Source organism: Epinephelus moara, chromosome 8, assembly GCF_006386435.1.
Source record: "Epinephelus moara isolate mb chromosome 8, YSFRI_EMoa_1.0, whole genome shotgun sequence".
NCBI lineage: Eukaryota > Metazoa > Chordata > Actinopteri > Perciformes > Serranidae > Epinephelus > Epinephelus moara.
Genome location: NC_065513.1, coordinates 24,748,002 through 24,769,802, shown reverse-complemented (window position 1 = coordinate 24,769,802; position 21,801 = coordinate 24,748,002). Strand labels below are relative to the sequence as shown.

The following is a 21,801-nucleotide window of genomic DNA, read 5'->3' as shown; positions in this document are numbered from 1 at the left end:
TACACATTTTCATGAAATAAAGTATGTACTCAGTCAACCCGGTCTCACTCCGAAGTCATTGAAGTCTTGTGGCGTCACACGCGGACGAAAAAAGACGTCCTTTAACATCGGCATGATACGCAGCCAGTCGCTGTTACAGTTTAATGGCGCTCAGCAACATCAGGGGGAAATGTGATGGGACATTAAAGAAAGTTAAGGTAGTGAAAGTCCGAGTAGGGTGGACAGGAGGGGTGGTGGATGGGTGAGAGTGGTGTTGTTCATGTCCCGTAAGATTATAAAGCAAACCCTGCTCTAAACCCAACCACATGCATCAGTTGTTAGAGGAAAAAAAACATCAATTTGCACTGTTGTACTGACGTAGTGCATTTATTTCGAAAGAGACTGTGTTCAAACGCTAAATTTCCTGTGAAAACAGAAGTGTATTTTGAAAGAAGACAATGTATGAAACAGGCAGAACTTGACAATGCTTCCCAGAATGTCAACAACCATCTATATGGTCGTATCCGGACATGGAATTTTGTGACCAAATGTCGATTTGTGACGAAGTCGGAGTGAGAATGTGTTGACTTAGTTGTAGGTTTAGATTAGTTTATGTAAAGTAAGCCAAATCCTCCTGTAATTTTAAAGGAAAATTAGACTTGTGCTAGAATACAAGGACGTTACATTTAATACTGTAGTACTGCTTTTAACTCATTCAGCTGTATCACATAGTATGTTACATTACCATAATTCAAATGTTAATTAATGTAAATTTCCTCTTTAAATTTTAATGCAAAGCATTTTTCTACCACAACCTGCTTACATCTGAGAGAGCTGTCGTCTTGTCCAGAGCAGAAGAGTTGGATGAGAAGGATGACTTGCCTCTTTCATCTTTCTCTAATCCCTCTCTAATTCATGCTTGTTGCACAGACTATATTAACATGACAAGTGGCCTCACAGTCACAGTCAGTGTTGGGCACATCAGCATCAAATTTGTCCTAATTTTATAAAATTAAAAGGTTACTTCCTTCATTAAAATGTGCATCTCCACTTCTGTATTATGTAGAGTTTTGTTTTAACCAAAAAAACATTTGTTTATTAGCTCACGCTGCATCTTTTCAGCTTTATAAGATTATATAATAGAGCATACTTGGTCTCTTTTTATCAGAAATGTTTGCAGATGGCTAAGGTCATACTGGGGGAATTACTTACAAAGTAAATCTTGCTCTTAATGTAGCACAAAATGTTCTGTTGTATTTTTCCTCCCTGTGCTGACATAAACATAAAGACAACAACCGTGATTAGGTCATCAAGGCCGCCGGAGCCCTACATCATGTAATCCCTGAAAACATCTGCCCGTGCATGCTGTGTCATATACTGGACAAATACATATACACAAGTACACATGTGTGCGTATGTGGACAGACATGCGTGCAGGCACACACACGCACACATGTGACACGCACATACATGCAAAGTATCATGTAAGTTCTTATTCCAGGCAGATCAAACACTGATCCACATGCATGCACAGTGCGCAGATTAAGGCTATCCCTTGCTGCAGGGGCTTAGTTGGCATCTCTGTCTAAGCTCTGCATTCTTCACCTCCCTCTGTTCCCTTCATCTCCTTTACAACATGTACAAGCACCATAAAAAGCAATGACCAGCAGATGATGCATGCTTCCGACCCATATCCTGTCAGCAGTCATGGGAATATCATTCAGAACAAGGCTTTACAATGCCCTCATTTGCTCTCTCGAAATGGATCATGATGTGCTTTATTTACTACGAGTTGGCGGTTTCACAGATTTCAGTTGTTAAAGTGTTAATTGTTTTGCTTCGAAATTCTTCACCTTATGTCCGTATATGTGAGTACATTTTAAATAGTCCTCATTAGGGCTGGCATGATATCAGATTTTCACTACACAAATATTGTGGCCAAAAGAGTTCAATAACGATAACCATATTATCATGATATACATAAAAATTTTGAGAAAAATGCAAATAATATTAACGCTTTCCGTCAAATTCATTTTTAAATTTTTTTTTTGCACATTTCGTCACTTTTACATTTTTTCTTTAAAGGAGTCTCAAATGATGCTTGCTTGTTCACAGGAAATGCAACATTGCCTGCATACAGTCGTTTTCAAAATAAACTTACAACATCGGTAAATCACTTGGCTTTAAGGTTTATTTCCTTTGGTTTAGGCAACAAATGCCCCTGGTCAGGTTTAGGAAAAAACATCATGGTTTGGCCTAAAATAAGTATGATACAATACAATACGATACAATACGGTACGATACGATACACTTTACTGTCCTCATAGGAAAATTTGTCTTGGACTCACGAGCTGAGTATTGCTTCCTTACAAAATCAGTACGAAAAAAGCCCTGGAAAAAAAAAGACATACAAAACACATACTACACATAACAGTATTGCACATCAGCCAATCACGTATTGCACATAACACCAGCACACAACAGAGCACCATTATCAAAACACAAACAAAACACAACACAACCCCTAAGCATCAAGTGACATTATTTAAAATGTTGATTGAGATTGGCACAAATGAATTTTTAAAACTTTTTTATTTTTAATATAACACCAAAGACTTTGGGTTTTACATTAGAAACAAACAATGAGCTCCTGGGTGAAAGTCTATTGTTTGTTTGACCCATCTACCTCGCTTTCCCCTACCATACCCATACGCACTTTCTAGCTCTTTACACTACGGTACTTACCAGTAGCATCAGAAATAGCTGCCGCCTGGTGTGTATCATCCTGCTGTAAAGAGTGCCTCTGTGCGTGGGTGTCTGACGCAGAGATTACTGAAAAAGTGGCAGTATTTGACCAATAAGCTCTAGCAAAAGTTCATTTAGGAAGACAATACTTTTCATGCTCGGGCTGTCAGTTTCTATCTCACCCTGCCATTCACTCCTTGCTTACATGCTCACTCATTATCTCCAGGTGTCATTGTCTGGGTCTGTTGATTGAGTCATCAGCTGATTCACCATCAACCAATAGCACAGTGACACACCTTCCCTGTCAGCCTATCATCTTACTGCTCCTCATTTTAAGTGTGGTTCATCAGTCTCATACCCCTCATCAGCCATCAGCCTCAGGGTCAGCAGCCACCACCACCACCAGTGTGGTTCATCATCCTCATACGCCTCATCAGCCATCAGCCTCAGAGTCAGCAGCCACCACCACCACCACCACCAGTGTGGTTCATCAGCCTCATACACCTCATCAGCCATCAGCCTCAGAGTCAGCAGCCACCACCACCACCACCACCAGTGTGGTTCTTCAGCCTCATACACCTCATCAGCCATCATCCTCAGAGTCAGCAGCTACCACCACCACCACCACCACCACCACCAATGTGGTTCATCAGTCTCATACACCTCATCAGCCATCATCCTCAGAGTCAGCAGCCACCATCACCACCAGTGTCTGGAATCAATGGGGGAATTTATCTTGCTGCTGCTCAGATGTCCCTCGATCCCAAAATATCTCCCTCTGATGTCCAAGCAATAAAGACTTCTGATGATGATTTGTACACTCATATTCTGTATTAATTATTACCTTTACTTAATTCTGCTGTCTCTCCTGGTTGAAGTCCAGTTGTTTCCTGAGAGTGAACTATTCTCAGATATCACTAATAATCTTGATTTGTCAGAATTATACTGTTATCCTATTAACAGATTTCTATGAAGCATTTGAATGTATAGAATGCTCATTTGCAATAACTTCACAACAGTATTTTGGCCTTGGGGTTTATATTTTAGTGATATTTAAGATGTTCTCAAAGCTGGCCCTCCTGCAGATGAATAACCTTTATCTACAGCTGAAGGGAAGGCATGAAATGTTGGAGAAGTGTGTATGTGTGTTCTGAATCATGACGTGTGTCTGTGCGAGTCAGAGCTGTGGTGAGTCGGCTGTATACGTTGAGAGTGGGAAGACCAATTAGTTTGGTTTTGACGAGTGATCTTAAAAAGTCTGTGCGTGTCAGTGACTGGGCACAATGAGGGCAGAGCGTGCACAGTTTGGACAAGGCAACATGCATGAGCGCTCGCATGCATGCAAGAGGTTTCACAGACCGGTCAGCTCGTGAATTGACCGCTGTAATGAGTTGCAGGCTGGCTGGGTTCAATGGACATGAAAGGTGACGCACATACATGATCGTGTGCATGTCCAGCTTACAAAGTCTAGAATGGCTGTTAATGCTGGTAGTATTAGTGAACATTATGTCCGTTATGTAAGAATGTGGGAGTTTAAGGGTAAGAGCTCAGGGCTGGGCCGTATTACATGAAGGGTGAGCAGGGGAGAGACAGAGAGATCAGAGAGAGAGAGAGAGAGAGAGAGAGGGGAGGAAGTCAGTGTGTTTGAGGAAAAGAGAGAGACAGTGTGACAAGAGGGCAGGGCTGTGAGAGACACACACATAGAGAGAGAGAGATGAGAGGTTAGGAGTCGCTAGTTGGCAAGATAATCAGAGACAGGCCACTGATTCAGGGCTTGTTGCACACAGCTGGTGTGACGGCTGAAGAGGCTGTAGGCTAACACTGATTGGACGGACAGTGACAATGTGCAACGAGTGGGGGACTTAATATACTGGATGTACATTATCAACTCCATAACCCAAATATCACACTGGAGATATGAAGTGGAGGACAAGTTGTTGAACTGCAGCAGAGTGGAATATCAGCATGGATGTTGCTTCTGAGGGACATTTGGAGATAACTAATGACTGAGCGGCTGTGGACTGTGGATGTAGCATCTAATACTACTGGGTGAACAGTAATTTTTTCACATTCTACATTTGTCTACAGATGTTTTCTGAATGACATAACATTTTGCATCATAAGAAACACTTCATTTTGTATGGATCGCTCCTTTTTTCTTTCAGCTTTTGCTCCAGAAGTGAAGATATGGACATCTCACATCTTCATAAAGTGAACCTCCTCCCTTATATTTAGCACATAGTACTAAATGGATGGTTTATGACAAGAAGAACAAGAGCTCCAGTCAGTAAAGTGAATTTTGATCCATCTAGACCCCAGTGTAGCATGATCTAAAGAACATAACACAAATCTCCCCTGCATCTCTTGTGCAAATGATACTACTATGGAGGCAAGACTGAAGCAAAGCAAAGTTTACAGACTGGTAAACCCAGTGCATCCTGCAAGGCTGGCAGTCCTGATGAGGTGTTTGAACCATGTGGTCCACTGAGAGCATGGAGCCAGAGAAAGCACACACCCAGAGCAGCTTCTTCAGCAAGGTGGATGTGCCTGACCATGCTCACTACATCGTCGCCTTATTCGTCTTTGTCATCGGGACGCTGGGCATCACTGGCAATGCGCTAGTTATGTTCGCCTTCTATAGGTGGGTCTGTGTGAGTGGTTTATTGTTGTTTCTTTACGTTGAGTCACAGTGTCTGTCTGTTCTTTTCAGTGGATATAATCCGAGCATTCCCTGAGGGGATACTGTAATCACTCAGAGATGTTATATTCTCACAGAGCTGGAGACAGACAGAAAGACTGAGTTGTGTGGATGTGTAAGGGGACGCCTGTGGCTGTTTTAAATGCATTCATGTGTCTGATTTAGGAGGCAACAACCTTTCAATCAAAGTGGAGAGGCTTTTTGCTGTCTTTAATTCACTGCAGAGTGAGGGTCAGTATCTGTCACGTCTTTATATCCCCAGAGGATCAAAGGGGTTTTCAAAAAGCTGGTGATTATCAGTTAAATAATCTTTGCATCTTAGTGCCCTGCATGAAACATCATCTTAGTTGCATGGCAACAAAGTAGAAAGGTGTGGTGTTCATCGCTGGAGTAAATCTGTCCTGTATCATTGAGAAATGTACTGTACTGAAAAAGTGTCACATTCTGTCTTGAATATTGTGAAACTATAACAGCATTTTTGATGAAAATATGTTTCTGCATTGCAGCTAGAAGGTCATAAATGATATAAGATCACAACTTAGGCTTTTTGCTGTGCTTTTACACAAATGTAATTATTTTCAAGCAGTGTAAAAATTGATTTTATATTGTTGTACTTTTTGAATTAGTAAAATATGCCTTTTTTATTTTTTTTATTTTTTTTTACTGTCAAATTCACACAACAATCAGATGTGAAGTTCACACAGTTCATTTATATTCACATGAATGCCATTCTGCAATATGAGTGACTCTTAAATGTAAACTTGTACTTTGAGAAGTCAAAGAGGCATCATTTTTTTATTGTGTAATTTGGACCACCACTGACCTGTTGTTGTGCCACTGACGTTAAGAAACTGGGTCAGAGACAGACACAGTTTTGTGTATGTGTGTGCGTGTGTGTGCGCGTGCTGGGGATTGTCAGGAGCTTTTATATTCCATCTGTCCATCACTGAAGATAGATTAGATGGGTTCCATTGTGTTGTGCTGATAATTTGTGTTTACTGAATCAGAAATGCACATGATGTTATGGGTTCCAAGAAAATTCACACACACACACACACACACACACACACACACACACACACACACACACAGCGAGAGAGAGAGATCAATGTCTTTCAAGTGAGATGCCACCCGATATGATGATTTTCCAGGAATGAAGCGAAACATACAGATCCACCAGCAGTGATATAAAAACAGGCAAGCACTACAACACACATACAAATGCTCAAAAGCAGACACAAACATGTTAACTGGATGACCTCACACACCAAACCTGATTGTTTGGCGTTCAATTAGAGAACAGCCACTTTTAATTCGACGGACACAGAAACAGAGTTTAATCAATTAAGAGCTGTGGAGGCAGACAGCAGGTCAATACGCTGCTTAATCAAGCTGTCCCGAATGCAGTTTCACACAGAGTTGATCAGTTAAACAAATTATTACTGATTCATGCTGACAATTAAACCGTTCTTGAGTTATGCAGTCAAAGATACTGACAGATACAGCAGAAGTGTAACCAAAGTCATACCCTTTTTCCCTTAAAAGACATGACTGACAGACATTTGGTAAACCACACAGCCAAAGGAGAAGCTAACAGATGCCTGAGTAATTCCGTTAGCTCTTTAACATCTCAATCAAAATCTCTAGAACATTATGTATAGGCTGTACACCTAGTCATACAGTGACTAAGAGGAAGTCAGAAGCTCAGATTTTGACTAAAAGAAAATAAAGGGCAAAAAAAGTGTATATTTTTCACACTGATCACAAAACTTCCCTTATTTTTCTTCCTCTGTGTGTGTGTGTGTGTGTGTGTGTGTAGTAACAAGAAGCTCCGTAACCTGCCTAACTACTTCATCATGAACCTGGCGGTCAGTGACTTCCTCATGGCTTTCACACAGTCCCCCATCTTCTTCATCAACTGTCTCTACAAGGAATGGGTGTTTGGAGAAATGGGTAACATTCTTCTTTGTTTTCTAATAGAGCCTGAATCTTTACATCAAAACCACATGAGATAAAACCAACCCAGTCTCACTCCAAAGTCGTCGAAATCCAACGCTTTGGCAGTGACTTGTGGCGTCAGACACTGACGAAAAAAGCCATCCTTTAACGTCTGCATGATATTTTGCCGGTTGCTGTTATGATTTAACAGTGCTGGGTGGCATCAGGGGGAAATGCAGTGGGACAAGAACGAAGGTTAAGGCAGTGAAAGTCCAAGTAGGGTGGGTGGCAGGGGTGGTGGATGGGTCCAACAAACATTAAACTTCACCCATGAGAGCGATGTAAGATTCTAAAGCCAAACCCTGTTCTTTTTCCCTAAACCCAACCACGTGCGTTAGTTGCTGGAGGAAAAAAAACGTCAATTTGCATTGTTGTACCGACGTAGTGCATTCATTTTGAAAGCGTCTGTATGTAAATAGTAAATTTCCTGTGGAAACGGAAGTGTATTTTGAAAGAAGACAATGCATGTAACAGACATAACTTGATGCGGCGTACCAGAGCATCAACAACCAGTGCACCCGTGGTACCTTCCACGTGGTATCTGGACATGGAAAGTCCACGACCAACCGTTGGTATGTGACGAGATCGGATGTGTTGGATAAAACAGGATTCTGCTCTTGTTGTGGTTGTCATTCATATGTGTGTTCCTTCTCTTTAGGCTGTAAGATGTACGCATTTTGTGGTGCCTTGTTTGGCATCACTTCCATGATCAACCTACTGGCCATCTCTATCGACCGTTACATGGTTATCACCAAGCCTCTGCAGGCCATGCACTGGGGCTCCAAGCGAAGAACCGCCCTGGCCATCGTCATGGTCTGGCTTTACTCTTTGGCTTGGAGTCTGGCTCCTCTTGTTGGCTGGAGTGAGTTTCCTCTACCTGGATGTGTTTTCTTATCATGCTGTACATGTACATGTACATGTACATGTGAGAGTCTAAGACAAACAAGCCAATGACCTGTGCTGTAAAAAAACCCCTGATGTTCGGATAAATGTAACTGATCTCCGTTTACATACACATCAAAGCAAGAAGTCAATCCAGTCGGCAGAAAAAAATGTTCTTATTGTATGTTTTTGCAAACCAGAGATACATTACATCTGTACATTATTTTGTACGTTGAAACTTTGTTTCTCTACTTCATGGCACATTTAAAAACAACCACAGCTGACCAAAGTACTGTACAAATTTTAAGAATGACACACAAATACATATCAATATAACAATATAACACACACAAATATAAAACAGAATAACTCGTAACGTAAAAAAAGATTATAAAATACTAAAATATTTAAACCACTATAAACAACCAAAGGCCATTGACAACATGTAGGTTTTAAGATTTGTCTTGAAAGTGTCAATAGAGGGTGGACATTTGATTTAGAGTGGAAGGTTATTCCAGAGCTTTGGAGCAGCTACCGCAAAGGCACGATCTCCCTTACCCACCAGCCTCCATCACGGGACAGTTAAAAGGCATTGTTCTGAGAATCGAAGAGGTTGAGAGTTGGAGTAGGGGCAGAGAGGTTAAGCAATATACTGGGCGGCAAGCCCATGTTAAGAGGTTGAGAGTTGGAGTAGGGGCAGAGAGGTTAAGCAATATACTGGGCGGCAAGCCCATGTATGGCTTTAAAAACAAATAAAAGAACCTTAAAATCAATCCAGTATTTGACAGGTAGCCAGTGCAGGTATGCTAGCGCTGGTGTAATGCTGTCTCTTTTTCTGGCACCAGTGAGGAGTCTCACTGCAGTATTCTGCACCAGCTGCAGGTGAGACAAAGATGACTGGCTGACACCCAGGTACAGAGAGTTGCATTCGCCAAGCCTTTAGAAGCAGTGGTTACAGTCATGTCATTGTGAGAGATGATGGACTTTGGAAGATGGAGTTTTGTAATGTTTCGTAGTTGAAAATAACATGGTGTGGTGTGATGGTGTGGTTAGGTTTAGTCACAAAGTCACTTGGTTATGGTTAGGAAAAGATCACATTTTGGCGTGAAACATCTACGTTTGGTAGCACAAAAGCAACTGGGAAACAGCGGCCAAGAACACTCAGGTTCTGTGGCTCAAAGGCTGCAGGAAACTCTCCAATGTGTTGGTGGAAAAAAAGTCAGGTAATGTGCCACAAATGCTACTAAGAAATGCTGTGATGTGCAGTTCAATGCCACAAATACCCGTGGAAAAACACTCAAAGGATTAACAACCAGTGTTGTAGGTTTCAAATAGTGGTCTGCACTTTGACAGGCATCTCACTTAGGTATTATGCCATCCACCACCCCCACCACATCCTGCTGCAAAAATCAGCTTATTGTTAAGACCCCGGTCTAGGGGCACGTAGACATAACATGCTGTGACTCCCCACTCTTCCCACTCCCAAAGAATGCCAGCTACGGGCTATTTTAGACAACAAAGTCAGCAGTTTATTTGACTCCTGAGTTGAGTGGTGCCCAAAACAACAAACAAAAGTATATTCATGGACCCTAAACTTACCTAACGAAAACAAACGTGAAACAAAAGCAAGTTTCTAATGTAAACTTCAACAATACAAAACAAGAGATAAGAACATGGCAGTGCCAAACAAAAAGGGTTTCTTACTCCTACTATTACCCTTTGTCCATTGTCACTAGAAAGCTCAACATTTCCTTATTTGGTGCTTCAAAATAAAAGTTTATACATACCAAAATAAGGGGGGGGGGATTTTATTGTGAAGAATCTATAGGAAATGAAATGTGGTGTTACTGAATTAGCAGAATTAGGAAATGAAATGTGGTGTTACTGAATTAGCAGAATTTTCTTAGCAGCTTCTCTTCAATTAAGACAAGTCTAATAATATGGCAGGGGGGGGGGGNAACAAGAGATAAGAACATGGCAGTGCCAAACAAAAAGGGTTTCTTACTCCTACTATTACCCTTTGTCCATTGTCACTAGAAAGCTCAACATTTCCTTATTTGGTGCTTCAAAATAAAAGTTTATACATACCAAAATAAGGGGGGGGGATTTTATTGTGAAGAATCTATAGGAAATGAAATGTGGTGTTACTGAATTAGCAGAACTTTCTTAGCAGCTTCTCTTCAATTAAGACAAGTCTAATAATATGGCAGGGGGGGGGAGTGAGAGCACAAGCAGCCACAGTGAGATGTTGATGAAGAACTGCAGACAACAGGCTCTTACTGCACCTCTGCAAACAGCTCACCTCCAACAGGTAAACCTATTTTACCTGCCCTGCTGTAGAAAAACTCATGCAGCAAAAATAACAGGGGACTTCAGCTGTGGATCAGCCCGCTACTTTTAAACGTCATCACTCAAGACAAGATTTCTATAAAATGTGCAAATGTAGCCTGTTCATGGTTTGCGTAGACGTGCAACGTGAATATTTCCTTTTGGCGACTGGGCTGCTTATGTCAAACAAAATGCAGAACCATTGATGTTTCACCCGATATTTTACTTCCTGATGTTCTCTCACCATTTTAGGCTCCTATATCCCGGAGGGCCTGATGACATCTTGCACATGGGATTACGTCACGTACACATTGGCCAATAGGAGCTACACTATGATGCTGTGCTGTTTTGTTTTCTTCATTCCACTGGGAATCATCTTTTACTGCTATCTCTTTATGTTTCTGGCCATACGCAAGACTGGCAGGTACTCTAACTCTTACATATGTGTATGTAGTATGTGTATGTTAAGCCCCAAACTGCTGTCACACTGTATGAATAGTATATCTGAAGAAGTGAATATTCAGACTCTTAAAGAATTCGCTTTGGGGTCCAGCTCTCTCTTTAACTACCTCCTCCATGCTGCTCCACCTACAGGGAGGTCGAGCGTCTGGGCACTCAGGTGAGGAAATCCACCCTGATCCAGCAGAAGTCTCTGAGGAGCGAGTGGAAGTTGGCGAAGATCGCATTTGTCGTCATTGTGGTTTATGTCCTCTCCTGGTCACCGTATGCCTGTGTCACACTGATTTCCTGGGCAGGGTAAGACTTCTTTCATTGATTAAAATGTTTTCACTGTAATGGTTTTTAGTGTGTTTCTATTCTGTGTCTTTTGCATGTACCTTTATCAACAACTCTGCTATGTTGATCAGTGCTCTGTGAAGACTCCAACCAGTCACTTTTCAATATACATATAATGGCCCATTGTCAGTGAAGTAATGGTTAGGACGGTGTAATCAGTGTGTGCTCAGTGTATGTACAAGGGACATTGTTAGACACATGATGAAAAATTAATGAATATGACAAAATCCCAAAGTATTTACAGTCCATGCAACTAACTAGTAAACACACAACACACAGACACCGTGGCTGAGGGGGAGACACATTTCACTTGACTGTTGGAGTGTTGTGTGATATTTAAAAAATGAAATATTGATATCATGTTAATACACTTCTAATAATATCATGTAAATAATCTGGTGCCCCTTAAATCCTCTTAAATCTCGTTCTTTCCATAGCTTCCATGGCTAGTAAACAAAGTAAAACATGAATTTAAAACTTTTTTTTTTTCAAAAATGTCTTCAAAAATTGCAATAATATTGTTATCGTGAAATTCTCTCAGACAAGATACCCGTGTGGTGAAAATCTGATATAATGCCTTCCCTATTTTGAGGTAACACTGTCCATTGCTTCTCACGCCATTTGAGCACACACTCTCTGTACCTGCTGAAAGAGTTTTCAGTGATACCAGAGATATTCTTTATGTGCAGTGTAGCGTGCTCCTCATGTTAACATGCTAAACATGTTGCTCAATAAATTTTAAATGGAAAAGCTGTGGTGGAGGAGGTACAACAGCAGCACTTGTAGTTGGGTTTACAACCTCCATGATGTGGTTTAAACAGAAGAAGGTTTCTGCTGTCCTGCATGCACTAAACCAGTGGTTCCAAACTGGTGCAGCCACAGGGTCCAGATTTCTCCTTAGTCATTAGTCCAAAGTCCACAAAATTCAATACATTCAGCCTCACGCTTGTGTTTGGCCATGTCATTGAGCTAGTTTACTGTCTCTGTCAAGTAGCTGTTGGTTAGTCTCTCACTCTACAGCGGGAAACGGCACTTCAGATTAAAAGCTCTGTGCTGGAAATTCACTGTACTTCAAAAATTAAGACTGTTTTTAGCAAATTTGACAAGTTCCCGAGTCACTTGCGGTCCATTCAGAATGCACCTGTGACTCACTTTTGGACCGTGACCCACCAATTGGGAACCACTGCACTAAATACATGTCTATAGAGAATCCATTCAAAGTTTTAAATTAATTTCCATTTTTCCACTAGAGTCCTGAAAATGCTCTCTTTGCCTAGATCTTAAAGTGTGAATTACTGTGTATATCTTAAGAAACATACACACTGGGCATTAGTTTATTTTATGATAGATGACGTGCAGTAATGCATTGTCAGTGAGCAGCAAACTGTTGCATTAGAGCTGACAGATTTTTTGCAAAAAGTATGGGAACAGTGTCTTTCTCTTCTGTCTTTCCATTGCTTCTTGATCTTATCATATTCTATGTGCCTGCTTCTTTAAAGGTTCTGTAGGTGGCCATTACGAACATTAATATGGCAGTAAGCAACTATTTGCTATGTAAAGATATAGTGGAGTAATGGTGTCCCAAGTAGAAATGAAGGCACACTACCCCTGCGTGTGTTGTAAAGTGTGTTAAGTTGGTCCGTCCATACATGCATTAATATGCGTGTATATCCCACTGGCTAGCTCATTGCTGCGACTTTGCACTGCACTTACAAAGCAGTTACTTCTGATATTGGGGTGGCATCGTCGTCATGGAGGTGCAACGCCCACACCCCGGTTCCCCTATGGGTTACTCACTGTTAGCTCTGACAGCACTGTTGCCATGTGTTAAGCACTGTTTATAGAGTTAGCACAATTAGCTTCTAGCCACTAGCTCACCCACCTCCATGTTGACAACTGTGTCCAGAGAAATCATTTGCTTTTAATTTTGCATAGAGCCCCTTTTTTAAGAATTAAATGAGGTTCAGCTTGAAACATTGAGGAAACCCACGTGCAGCAGACATGTCGTATTAACGTCCAATAACCGCCATGGTCCACTCTGACTTGGAGTATGGACGGCGTGCTGGTTATTTGGATAAAAATCTCCCCAAAATGGCGTAGAATATGTCATTACATAATGTTGTGTCAGCCAAAGGCCAAGTATGAGTGACATACAACAGACGGTGAGGTTGCTCATATGTCCTTATCTAACCTATCACAACATTCACCAAACCACATGTCTCTCCTGGGACATACAGAAGGATGAGGTGTAGTTATGTAACTCTAAAATCACATCTTTTCCTTGCTCATTCACAGAGGAAAGTTATCCTCACACACACACAAACACACACAGACACACACGATCAGATGGACTGAACCACCACTCTGTGGCAGCTGGTACTTTTTAGTTAATCCCTGATCCAATATGCCCCTTCATTATGTTACAAAATATTGAAAGATAAAGGGAACTTTGGGTTGCGGTGGGCATGTGGTGTTGTCACGCTACCAACAAAGGACTACAAGATAAACATATTTTGTTCAAACTGCTGTTGTTCTTTGTTTATTCAGGCATGCAAACATCCTGTCACCATACTCCAAGGCTGTCCCTGCAATCATAGCAAAAGCCTCCACCATCTACAACCCTTTCATCTATGCTATCATACACAACAAATACAGGTAAATGATGAATCAGTGTCATTGTGTTTCTGTCTTACCTTCACTCTCTTTATCATCCCATATTATATCTTGTATTGGAAGTCACAGTTCATATCTGATTTTACAAGACTTCAAAATAAAGTGAGGGTATCCATGTTTTCCTGTTGTTGTGTGTTTTATCAGGATGACTCTGGCAGAGAAGTTTCCCTGCTTGTGGTTTCTGTCTCCCACTCCTCGGAAGGAGTGCATCTCCTCCTCCATCAGCGAGTCCTCGTACAGGGACTCCATCATTAGCAGACAGTCCACAGCATCAAGGACTCACTTCATTTCAGCTTCCTCTGACATGGTAATCTTTTCTTTAAAACCTGTATTTTGTTGTCCTATAAGATGGCTTTTATTGACTATCAATGAGTTAATCATAAGAATTCTGATGTCACTGGCGTTATTTCGTGGAGCCAGGACACAGGGGACATGTCCACCCTCAATACTTAACATGTGCATTCATGGGGCGCCCCGTAGCTCAGTAGGTAGAGTGGGCATCCCATATACAAAGGCGATGTCCTTGCCGCAGCCTCCCTGGATTCAATTCCAGCCTGTGGCCCTTCACTGCATGTCATCATCTGTCTCTCTTCTCCCTCCACACTCACCCTGTCTCATCAATTTAAGGCAAAAAGCCCAAAAATATATACCCTTATAAAAAACAAACCAAAAAAAAGAACATGTGCTTTTGTTATTTAATATATTCTGACAAAAATAGATACATTTCCACTTTAAATTAATGCAGAAAAGGCACAAATTGGTGTAAAAAAAAATACACCAGAATGCAGGAAAATCAGTGTTTCATGCTCAAAATTTTATGGGATAGGACCTCATACCATTGCATATGTGCAAAAACATTTTCCTCCAGAAATATGCTTGGCACAGGTGGCCTAATATATTGCAAAGAGCGACTGCATGAGCAAAATATTTTTAAAGGAATTGATGTTTTAATAAAAAACACTGGACATTTTCTGAGTGTTCAAAACAGCTGATTTAGGTCCTGTTTATACGACAACAATTTCAACTGAGAACAGTAAACTTAAATTGCGTTTTGGCTAATCGTTTACATGACAGCAGTGTTTTGGGTGCCTGAAAACACAACGTTCATTTTTTTGGAAACAGCACCATCGCTGTTGTCATGTAAACTTGCAATATGCAGTCCCTCTGAAAACAGAGACTTTTCGCACATCTGCATTACGCTTCCAGTCACTAGGCATGCGCAAAAAAGTCAACCATCCCAACAACAACAATGGCGGACTCCGGAGCTCTGTTTGTGCTGCTCACCCTACTGAATTTATCAACGCTTCTCCAGCAAAGTGTTTTAAGATTTACTGTATCAACTCCACCTCGTCGTCCGTCCAGACAAACGTTTGTGCGGTTGCCATTTTGTTTGTTTATACATCACCGCTCTGTAGAAGGAAGTGCATGTGCACAGGCGTGTGTTGTTTCATTGCAAAGTCACACCGCCAACTACTGGCCTGGCATGTATACTGCAGCATTTTTGGTCATTTTTGCGTATCAATGTCACGTTGTCGTCTGAATGCAGAACTTATTTCAACACGAAAATGAGAAACAATTCCGTTTTCAGCGGATCATTTTTATGTAAACATGGCCTTACTGTTTGGGACAGAATCAGAAAAGAAGTTTTTCATAACAGGCTAAAAGCTAAATACAATCCAAGATAAAGCCCAGAATCTTCACTTGCTTTTATTATTCATGAGATCATCTACAACTGAAACCTTGTTGCATGGTATAATTATTTTAACATCTTCTATGAGCCGTGTCCAGTGCCATTACAAGACGTACAGTAAATGTGAACCTTACCGAGCTTGACCATCACCATATTATGTAAAGGTTATCATTCTGTTGCTTTAGTTTCTTGAGTTTCGCTCTCAGAGAAACTTGTTCATGTTTAACCTTTTACCTGAAATTAAACTACGTGTTGAGGTAAGGTCATCTTATTATTTTAGCTCAGCACACATCAATTCTGTTCTTTCTTAAAGGTATTAAGGGATGTAGAGATGGAGCCTTTGGGAAGGAAGTCAGGTGCTTCCTTCAGAAGCCTGCCATCATACAGACAGTCTTCGAGAGGCAGGTCCTATAAGAAACAATTAGAGTGGAGGACCACCAAGACTCAGCTAGCAGAGAAGGTGAGGAAACACAATACAAGAAAAGTATGACATCAAATCAGATATGTTTGGAGTTATTAAGGAAACTGTTTGTTTTTTTTCACATTGCCAGCACCCGTCCACCATGAATGAATCATTGAACAACCGTGACCATGAACTGGTTTCCACCTCCCTCACAGTCGCCACTCTCCCCCTACTGGTCCTCACCAGGAAGCGCAGCCAGAGTCTGACCAATGAGATTTCAGATGCACGGGAGAAGAAAGGCAGCATCAGCGACTGCCACAAGAGCGACTCTTTTGACTCTCTGAATTTTGGAAAAATCAAGTGCACTGACCCCAGGTCGCCTCAGGGTGTCCCTCGCATTATCGTCATCAGCCCCACGTCTGAGAGCAGCCTCATCAAGCATGACAGCGTCTGCTTAGAAGACAGTGTCGAGGCGATGGAGAACAATGTTTTTGTCAGCCTGAACTTCTCATCTGAAGTCTTTGAGGCGGTGGAGCTTCTCTCTTGACCAACTGCTCGCTGAACAATAATAACCCTCGTATTTTTTTTCCACTGAAGCTATATTATTAACTATATTTGTCACCACAGACCACACAATGCTCTTCTCTCCAGGCTGTGGACAAAATAATCATCCACTGAACTGAACCATTTACAATCTGTTTCTGCTTGTTGACTCATCCTGTAGATCCATGCCACTCTGTTGCTTAGATAACTGGAGTGCAGAAGAAACGTTGGTATGTAAAATGAAACAGCATGACCTGGTTGTGGTATGCAGTGTGCAGTATTTGTCAGATTTTGGCAGGGGCAGGTGCACCCTGAGGAGCAGCATGGACTGCAGCATATTTTTGTTAGATCCCTCAAAAATGACAGTGTAACAACGTATTCTCATGATTTGGGGGCCAAGCTTGACATGCTGGATCCTTAGTTTAGCTACTCAAGCCAAAGATTTTGAAACTGTGATGTGAAGTTTTGAACTGAAATGTTTATATTGTAATTCATTTAGGCACTTCATGGATTTTCTGCAGGAGACTTGAAGAGAAGACATTTGCATCTGAAACCAGACCAGTTCAAAGAAAGAACAATGGTTTATTATCCACCTTAATGGGGAAAAATGTGACCCAAAAAAAGCAAGATTTCTGCTCATTCTTAGTCCTAAAACAACTGTAAGCAAGGACAGCCATTGTAGGTTGCGAGGATGTTTTTATAAAGTATATATATTCAGTTCTCGTCTCGTGGTAGCAGCCTAGTTCCTCTGGACAGTGTGGGCCTCTCCAGCTTTTTATTAGCAGTGAGACAGCGGTGTAATGAAAGCGTGGGGCTGTTCATACTGGTCAGGAGGCTGAGGCGGAGTTAAATGTGTCTCATAAAACAATGAACTTTTAAAATTTTCTTTGTGGTGACTTTATTATGTCTCATGTATTGTGTGGACACTGTGATTTGTTCCACTGTTCCCCTGGACTATTCCTACTCATATAAACAAAAACAAACTTTATTGTACTGCTTTTGTTGCTTGTGAATGCTGCAGTGTTGTTTCCAGTGATCAGAGTGAGTGTGATTTAAATGTATTCAGTTTATATTCAGTACACGCATGACCAAAGATGTTTGGTGAAAACTGTGTTCATTTTATTATTATTATTTTTGGATGGTTAATTTATGGCGCTTTCTGAATTACTCCAGTCGATGAATGTTGTCTCCTCTTGCTCTTAAAGTGGAGATGAAACACTGAACAGTATAACTGTGGTTTGTTTGATTTTTATTTAAGGGAAGATATGACACTAAAATGAACTTGACATCCACCTAGATTTTCCAGAAAAGTAGATAGTATTTCACTTTTTCACCAGCAAGGCATTTTTCAACAAGCCATAATTGGTGATGTCACGAGAATGGTTGTTTAATGGGAGCACATGATTTCTGCGGGCTGTTTTCATTATTGCTGTGACCTGACGTGCCTGATTTCACAGCAGCTTTTCTTATAAAATTGCAAGGCATGTTTTTGAAATTTTTTTTTTTTTTTTTAATTGCAAAAATTGTTTTGCTGCTGTCTCACATTCAGAGCATATTGTTATGAGCATTCAGTGTTTCCCACAGAATTAGAATCTGTTTATAATAGTTTGGGGGGTTTGGGATGTTGTTGCCGCTGTTCGACGCTGCTGTTCAACACAGTGCTGAAGGACTTTGCCCACGAAAGGCTCTCCTCCTGCACTCTCTGCATTGTTAGCACAAGTTGGCGCAGCACACTGTGATCTCATTACTACTCGTCATATTTTCCTGCTTGGGCCAAGACTCTGCAGCAGCTAACAGCTGACACTGAGCTGTTAGCAGCAACTCAACCAACCAACCGCAAAACAGCTGTCAACCTCTTAATAACCATTTGGTAACGTTAGCTGTGTGATGCTAACAGTTAGCCCTGCCACTGTGTGACTGTGACTTAAGTCACAAAGCTCTGGTCTCGCAGTAGTAGCAAAATGATATTTTACCGCTTTTAAATAGTCAAATTTGCGGTAAAGTTGCGGTGACTGCGAAATTGCAAGGTTGCGCATAATTCAGGGGGATTGGCTGAATTTGCATTACTTGTTGCGTTCACAACATTGCAAAATCCTTGAGTACAACACTGTACTTCAGACTAGTTAAGTGTTGATACAGTGGAGTTTAATGAAGAGTTGCTTGAACTTTGAAAAAAAAAGATTGTATTACGTACTGTAAGAAGAACTGTTGGGCTTGAGGGCCACTTGAACCTATCCACTTGTGCGTGTTAGGCTAGATAGCCGGTGATGCTTGTTTGGTTTTGCGTTCGTGTGCCCATCCTCTTCTCAGTGTACATGATAAACCTTGACGTGGAGGCACCAACAAAATCTTTGCACTGGCCATGAAAAATGTAAAATCCGAGAGCAAAACAGCCATCAAGATCCAAAACATATTTTACAGTGCCAAGTTTACCAAGCCGAGCTCAACATCTCTCACGGGCAAATAAGCGGACAACAACCTTTTTTTTTGTTGTTGTTAATATTATTTTTGAGGCTTTTTTTGCCTTGACTGACAGGACAGTTTCAAGCATGAAGAAGGGAAAGACAGCATGGGCTGGAATCAAGCCCTACAGCTGCTGTGGCAGGGACATTCCCTTTGTGAATGGGACACCCACTCTGCCCACTGAGCTACTGGACGCCCTGAACCATTCTTGTGACATAATTTACTAACTTGTTGAAAGACAGCTGTGTCCTGGTGCAAAACACGAAATATTGTCCAGTTTTACCCTCTTTAACTAGCTAATATTTTTCTATTCCTAACAAGTGTAATCATTCCAGACTAATTTGCAGTAGCCTACACAGCAGCAAATACTGCAAGTTAAAAGAAAAAGTAGCTCTTAATTCACAGTTATGTTCAACCTTTGGTGTGATGTCGGTGTCATCTGTGTTTTAACATTTGATACTCGTGCATCTCTTGGTTTTATAACAATATGAGGCAACGATGTTGAGGAAAAGTTGGAGGAGCAGTTTTCATGTTAGTTCATGTGCTGATTAAACTTTCTGAATCAACCTTTTGTCACATTTTCATCAATCTGAGGAGAGTAGACACGATTACACAGATATTTCACTGATTACAAAACCCCAGATTACATTTAATAACAAAAGACTTTAGCACATTTGATGCCAACGTTTACTCAATTCTTTATTTCTTCCACATGGTGTATGGTGAAACAAAGAGATTCTGGTTATGCCCAATTGACTGTGGTTGAGGTGAAGTACACTTCCACATTAAACAATTCAGAGACAGTCCTTGTGAGATAAATATTTGTACTAGGTGATTACTTAGTGATTATTTCTCTTCTCTTCATGCAGAAAACAGATCAGCCAAAACCACTGGCCTGATATTTTGTGTACCTGCTTAATGACATTTAGTAATACAGTGTTCTATATTTAGTTTAAGTCTGCAGCACATGAGCGGTGAGAGGACAAGATGATTCATACTGATGAAACTGAGTGTTTGATTTTGATCTATCTACCTATTTATCTTCATGTTGTCATCTAGCAAAACTGTAAATCAGTGTATGTGGAAATAAAGGAGAGTATGAAGGTAAGAGAGCATGTTACAAAATTTTGGGGCTGAAGTTGAACGCACAGTGATCCATCATCAGTGAATGACAGTTGGTGCAGCTGTAAGTGCCATATGGACAGGCAGGGACGAGAAAAAACTCCTCACATGGCCCACTGAAGGTCACTTGCATAATAATTTTAATCTCATACCACATTAAAGTCCAGTGTGAAAGAGTCAGGGGGATATATTACCAGAAATCAGAGAATATGTATGTTTTCTTTAGTGTATACTCACCTGAAAATAAGAACTGTAGTGTTTTTGTTACCTTACAGTGAGCTGTTTATATGGACCAGGTCCTCGTCCGCAGAGATCACTACATTGCACCATCATGTTTCCACATGTTTCTCTAGGCCAAAGCAGAGACACCAAACACTGGTTCTAGATAGGGACATTCACATTTCTTTCTTTCTTTCTTTTTTTTTTTGGAGAGGAAGATACCTCTGCAGATAATTCAGCACTGAAGGAATTCTAATCGGGAGACGTTTCAGCTGGATGCAATCTGCAGTCCTCACTGCTTGATGCCCTAAATTCCCTTAAATAAGTCTTACACACTGTTCCTTTAAGTGCTCTGTGTTATTTGGGGTTATGTTAGTATTTATTATGTTAAATTAAACAGATAAGAGTGAGAGGCAGCTGTTAGTGTTATTGTAGGGGCAACAGTGTGACCTTTAACCTGATGAATCACTCTTCCTCCTTCCACAGTTTCTCAGTTTCACTAACACTGGACTGGATGGCCCTTCTCAGATTTGTGGGCAAGTAGCCTAAGTTTTTACCAGCAGACTGTGGTTGAGCATTCTGAACATTCTCCCAGAGATTTTCTCCAGTGCTGAAACAAAAAACTTCTCCCATTAGTTTGACAGCCAACCTGCACTGCTGCGGTAAAAGCTCAGCCTTTGCACACACTCCAGCAGATGAGCTACGAGGCTCCCTGTCCATGTTTTTCATGCCACACTGATGATTACATGATTCGATTTTTTTATTGAGATGCTGTTTGCTGCTGCTTTTCTTTTTTTGTGCTACTGTGACCATGCCTCAGACATACTGTACTTTCTGCAGATACAATAAAGTTTATACATTCATTTTCAGCATATTTGCAGCCAGCTGAAGAGAAATACTGAGTATGAAGTCATGATACTTTAATAATGTTTAGACTGGGATTTGTTTTCATCAAAATCATGTGCTCAATATTAAGAAACCTGTGCAAAACTCCAAACTGGAAGACTGCTTTGCTGCAAAAAACTGCTGGCTCTACAAGTACTGTATGTACATTTCCCTACATGTGCAGATCAACTATGATCAAATACGGTAATTGTTGTTTTTGTGAGAAAGTAATGTCAGATGGTTTTACCAGCCATATACCACATTCATTAAAGTCGTGATTTTAAAGTCATTTTGCCCATTTTCTGGTAAATAAACTGATTTTACTGAACACTTACGTGTCCAAATAAACCACATGTATAACCCTATGCTGCTACGTCA

General features: G+C 40.9%; 1 protein-coding gene across 3 annotated transcripts; it reads left to right on the top strand.

Annotated features, from left to right (window-relative positions):
- The first annotated feature begins 4,367 nt into the window (after positions 1-4,367).
- LOC126394032 (melanopsin-A-like) lies at positions 4,368-20,502 on the top strand. Of its 3 annotated transcripts, XM_050050573.1 has the most exons (10): positions 4,368-4,773; positions 4,890-5,365; positions 7,242-7,375; positions 8,079-8,282; positions 10,883-11,054; positions 11,225-11,386; positions 13,973-14,080; positions 14,243-14,405; positions 16,102-16,248; positions 16,340-20,502. In XM_050050573.1, the coding sequence occupies exons 2-10, from the start codon at positions 5,199-5,201 to the stop codon at positions 16,736-16,738; spliced, it is 1,656 nt and encodes a 551-aa protein (XP_049906530.1). In that variant the 5' UTR covers positions 4,368-4,773; positions 4,890-5,198; the 3' UTR covers positions 16,739-20,502. The 3 variants fall into 3 exon arrangements, with proteins under 3 accessions (XP_049906530.1, XP_049906529.1, XP_049906531.1); XM_050050572.1 differs by having other exon boundaries at positions 4,368-5,365; XM_050050574.1 differs by lacking the exon at positions 8,079-8,282 and having other exon boundaries at positions 4,368-5,365.
- Positions 20,503-21,801: the final 1,299 nt, after the last annotated feature.

Coding starts and splice junctions, on each gene's coding strand:
- LOC126394032 (XM_050050573.1), top strand. CDS start 5,199: ATGTGGTCCACTGAGAGCATGGAGCCAGAGAAAGCACACACCCAGAGC. Junction 5,366..7,241: donor GTTATGTTCGCCTTCTATAG/GTGGGTCTGTGT, acceptor GTGTGTGTGTAG/TAACAAGAAGCTCCGTAACC. Junction 11,387..13,972: donor ACACTGATTTCCTGGGCAGG/GTAAGACTTCTT, acceptor TTGTTTATTCAG/GCATGCAAACATCCTGTCAC.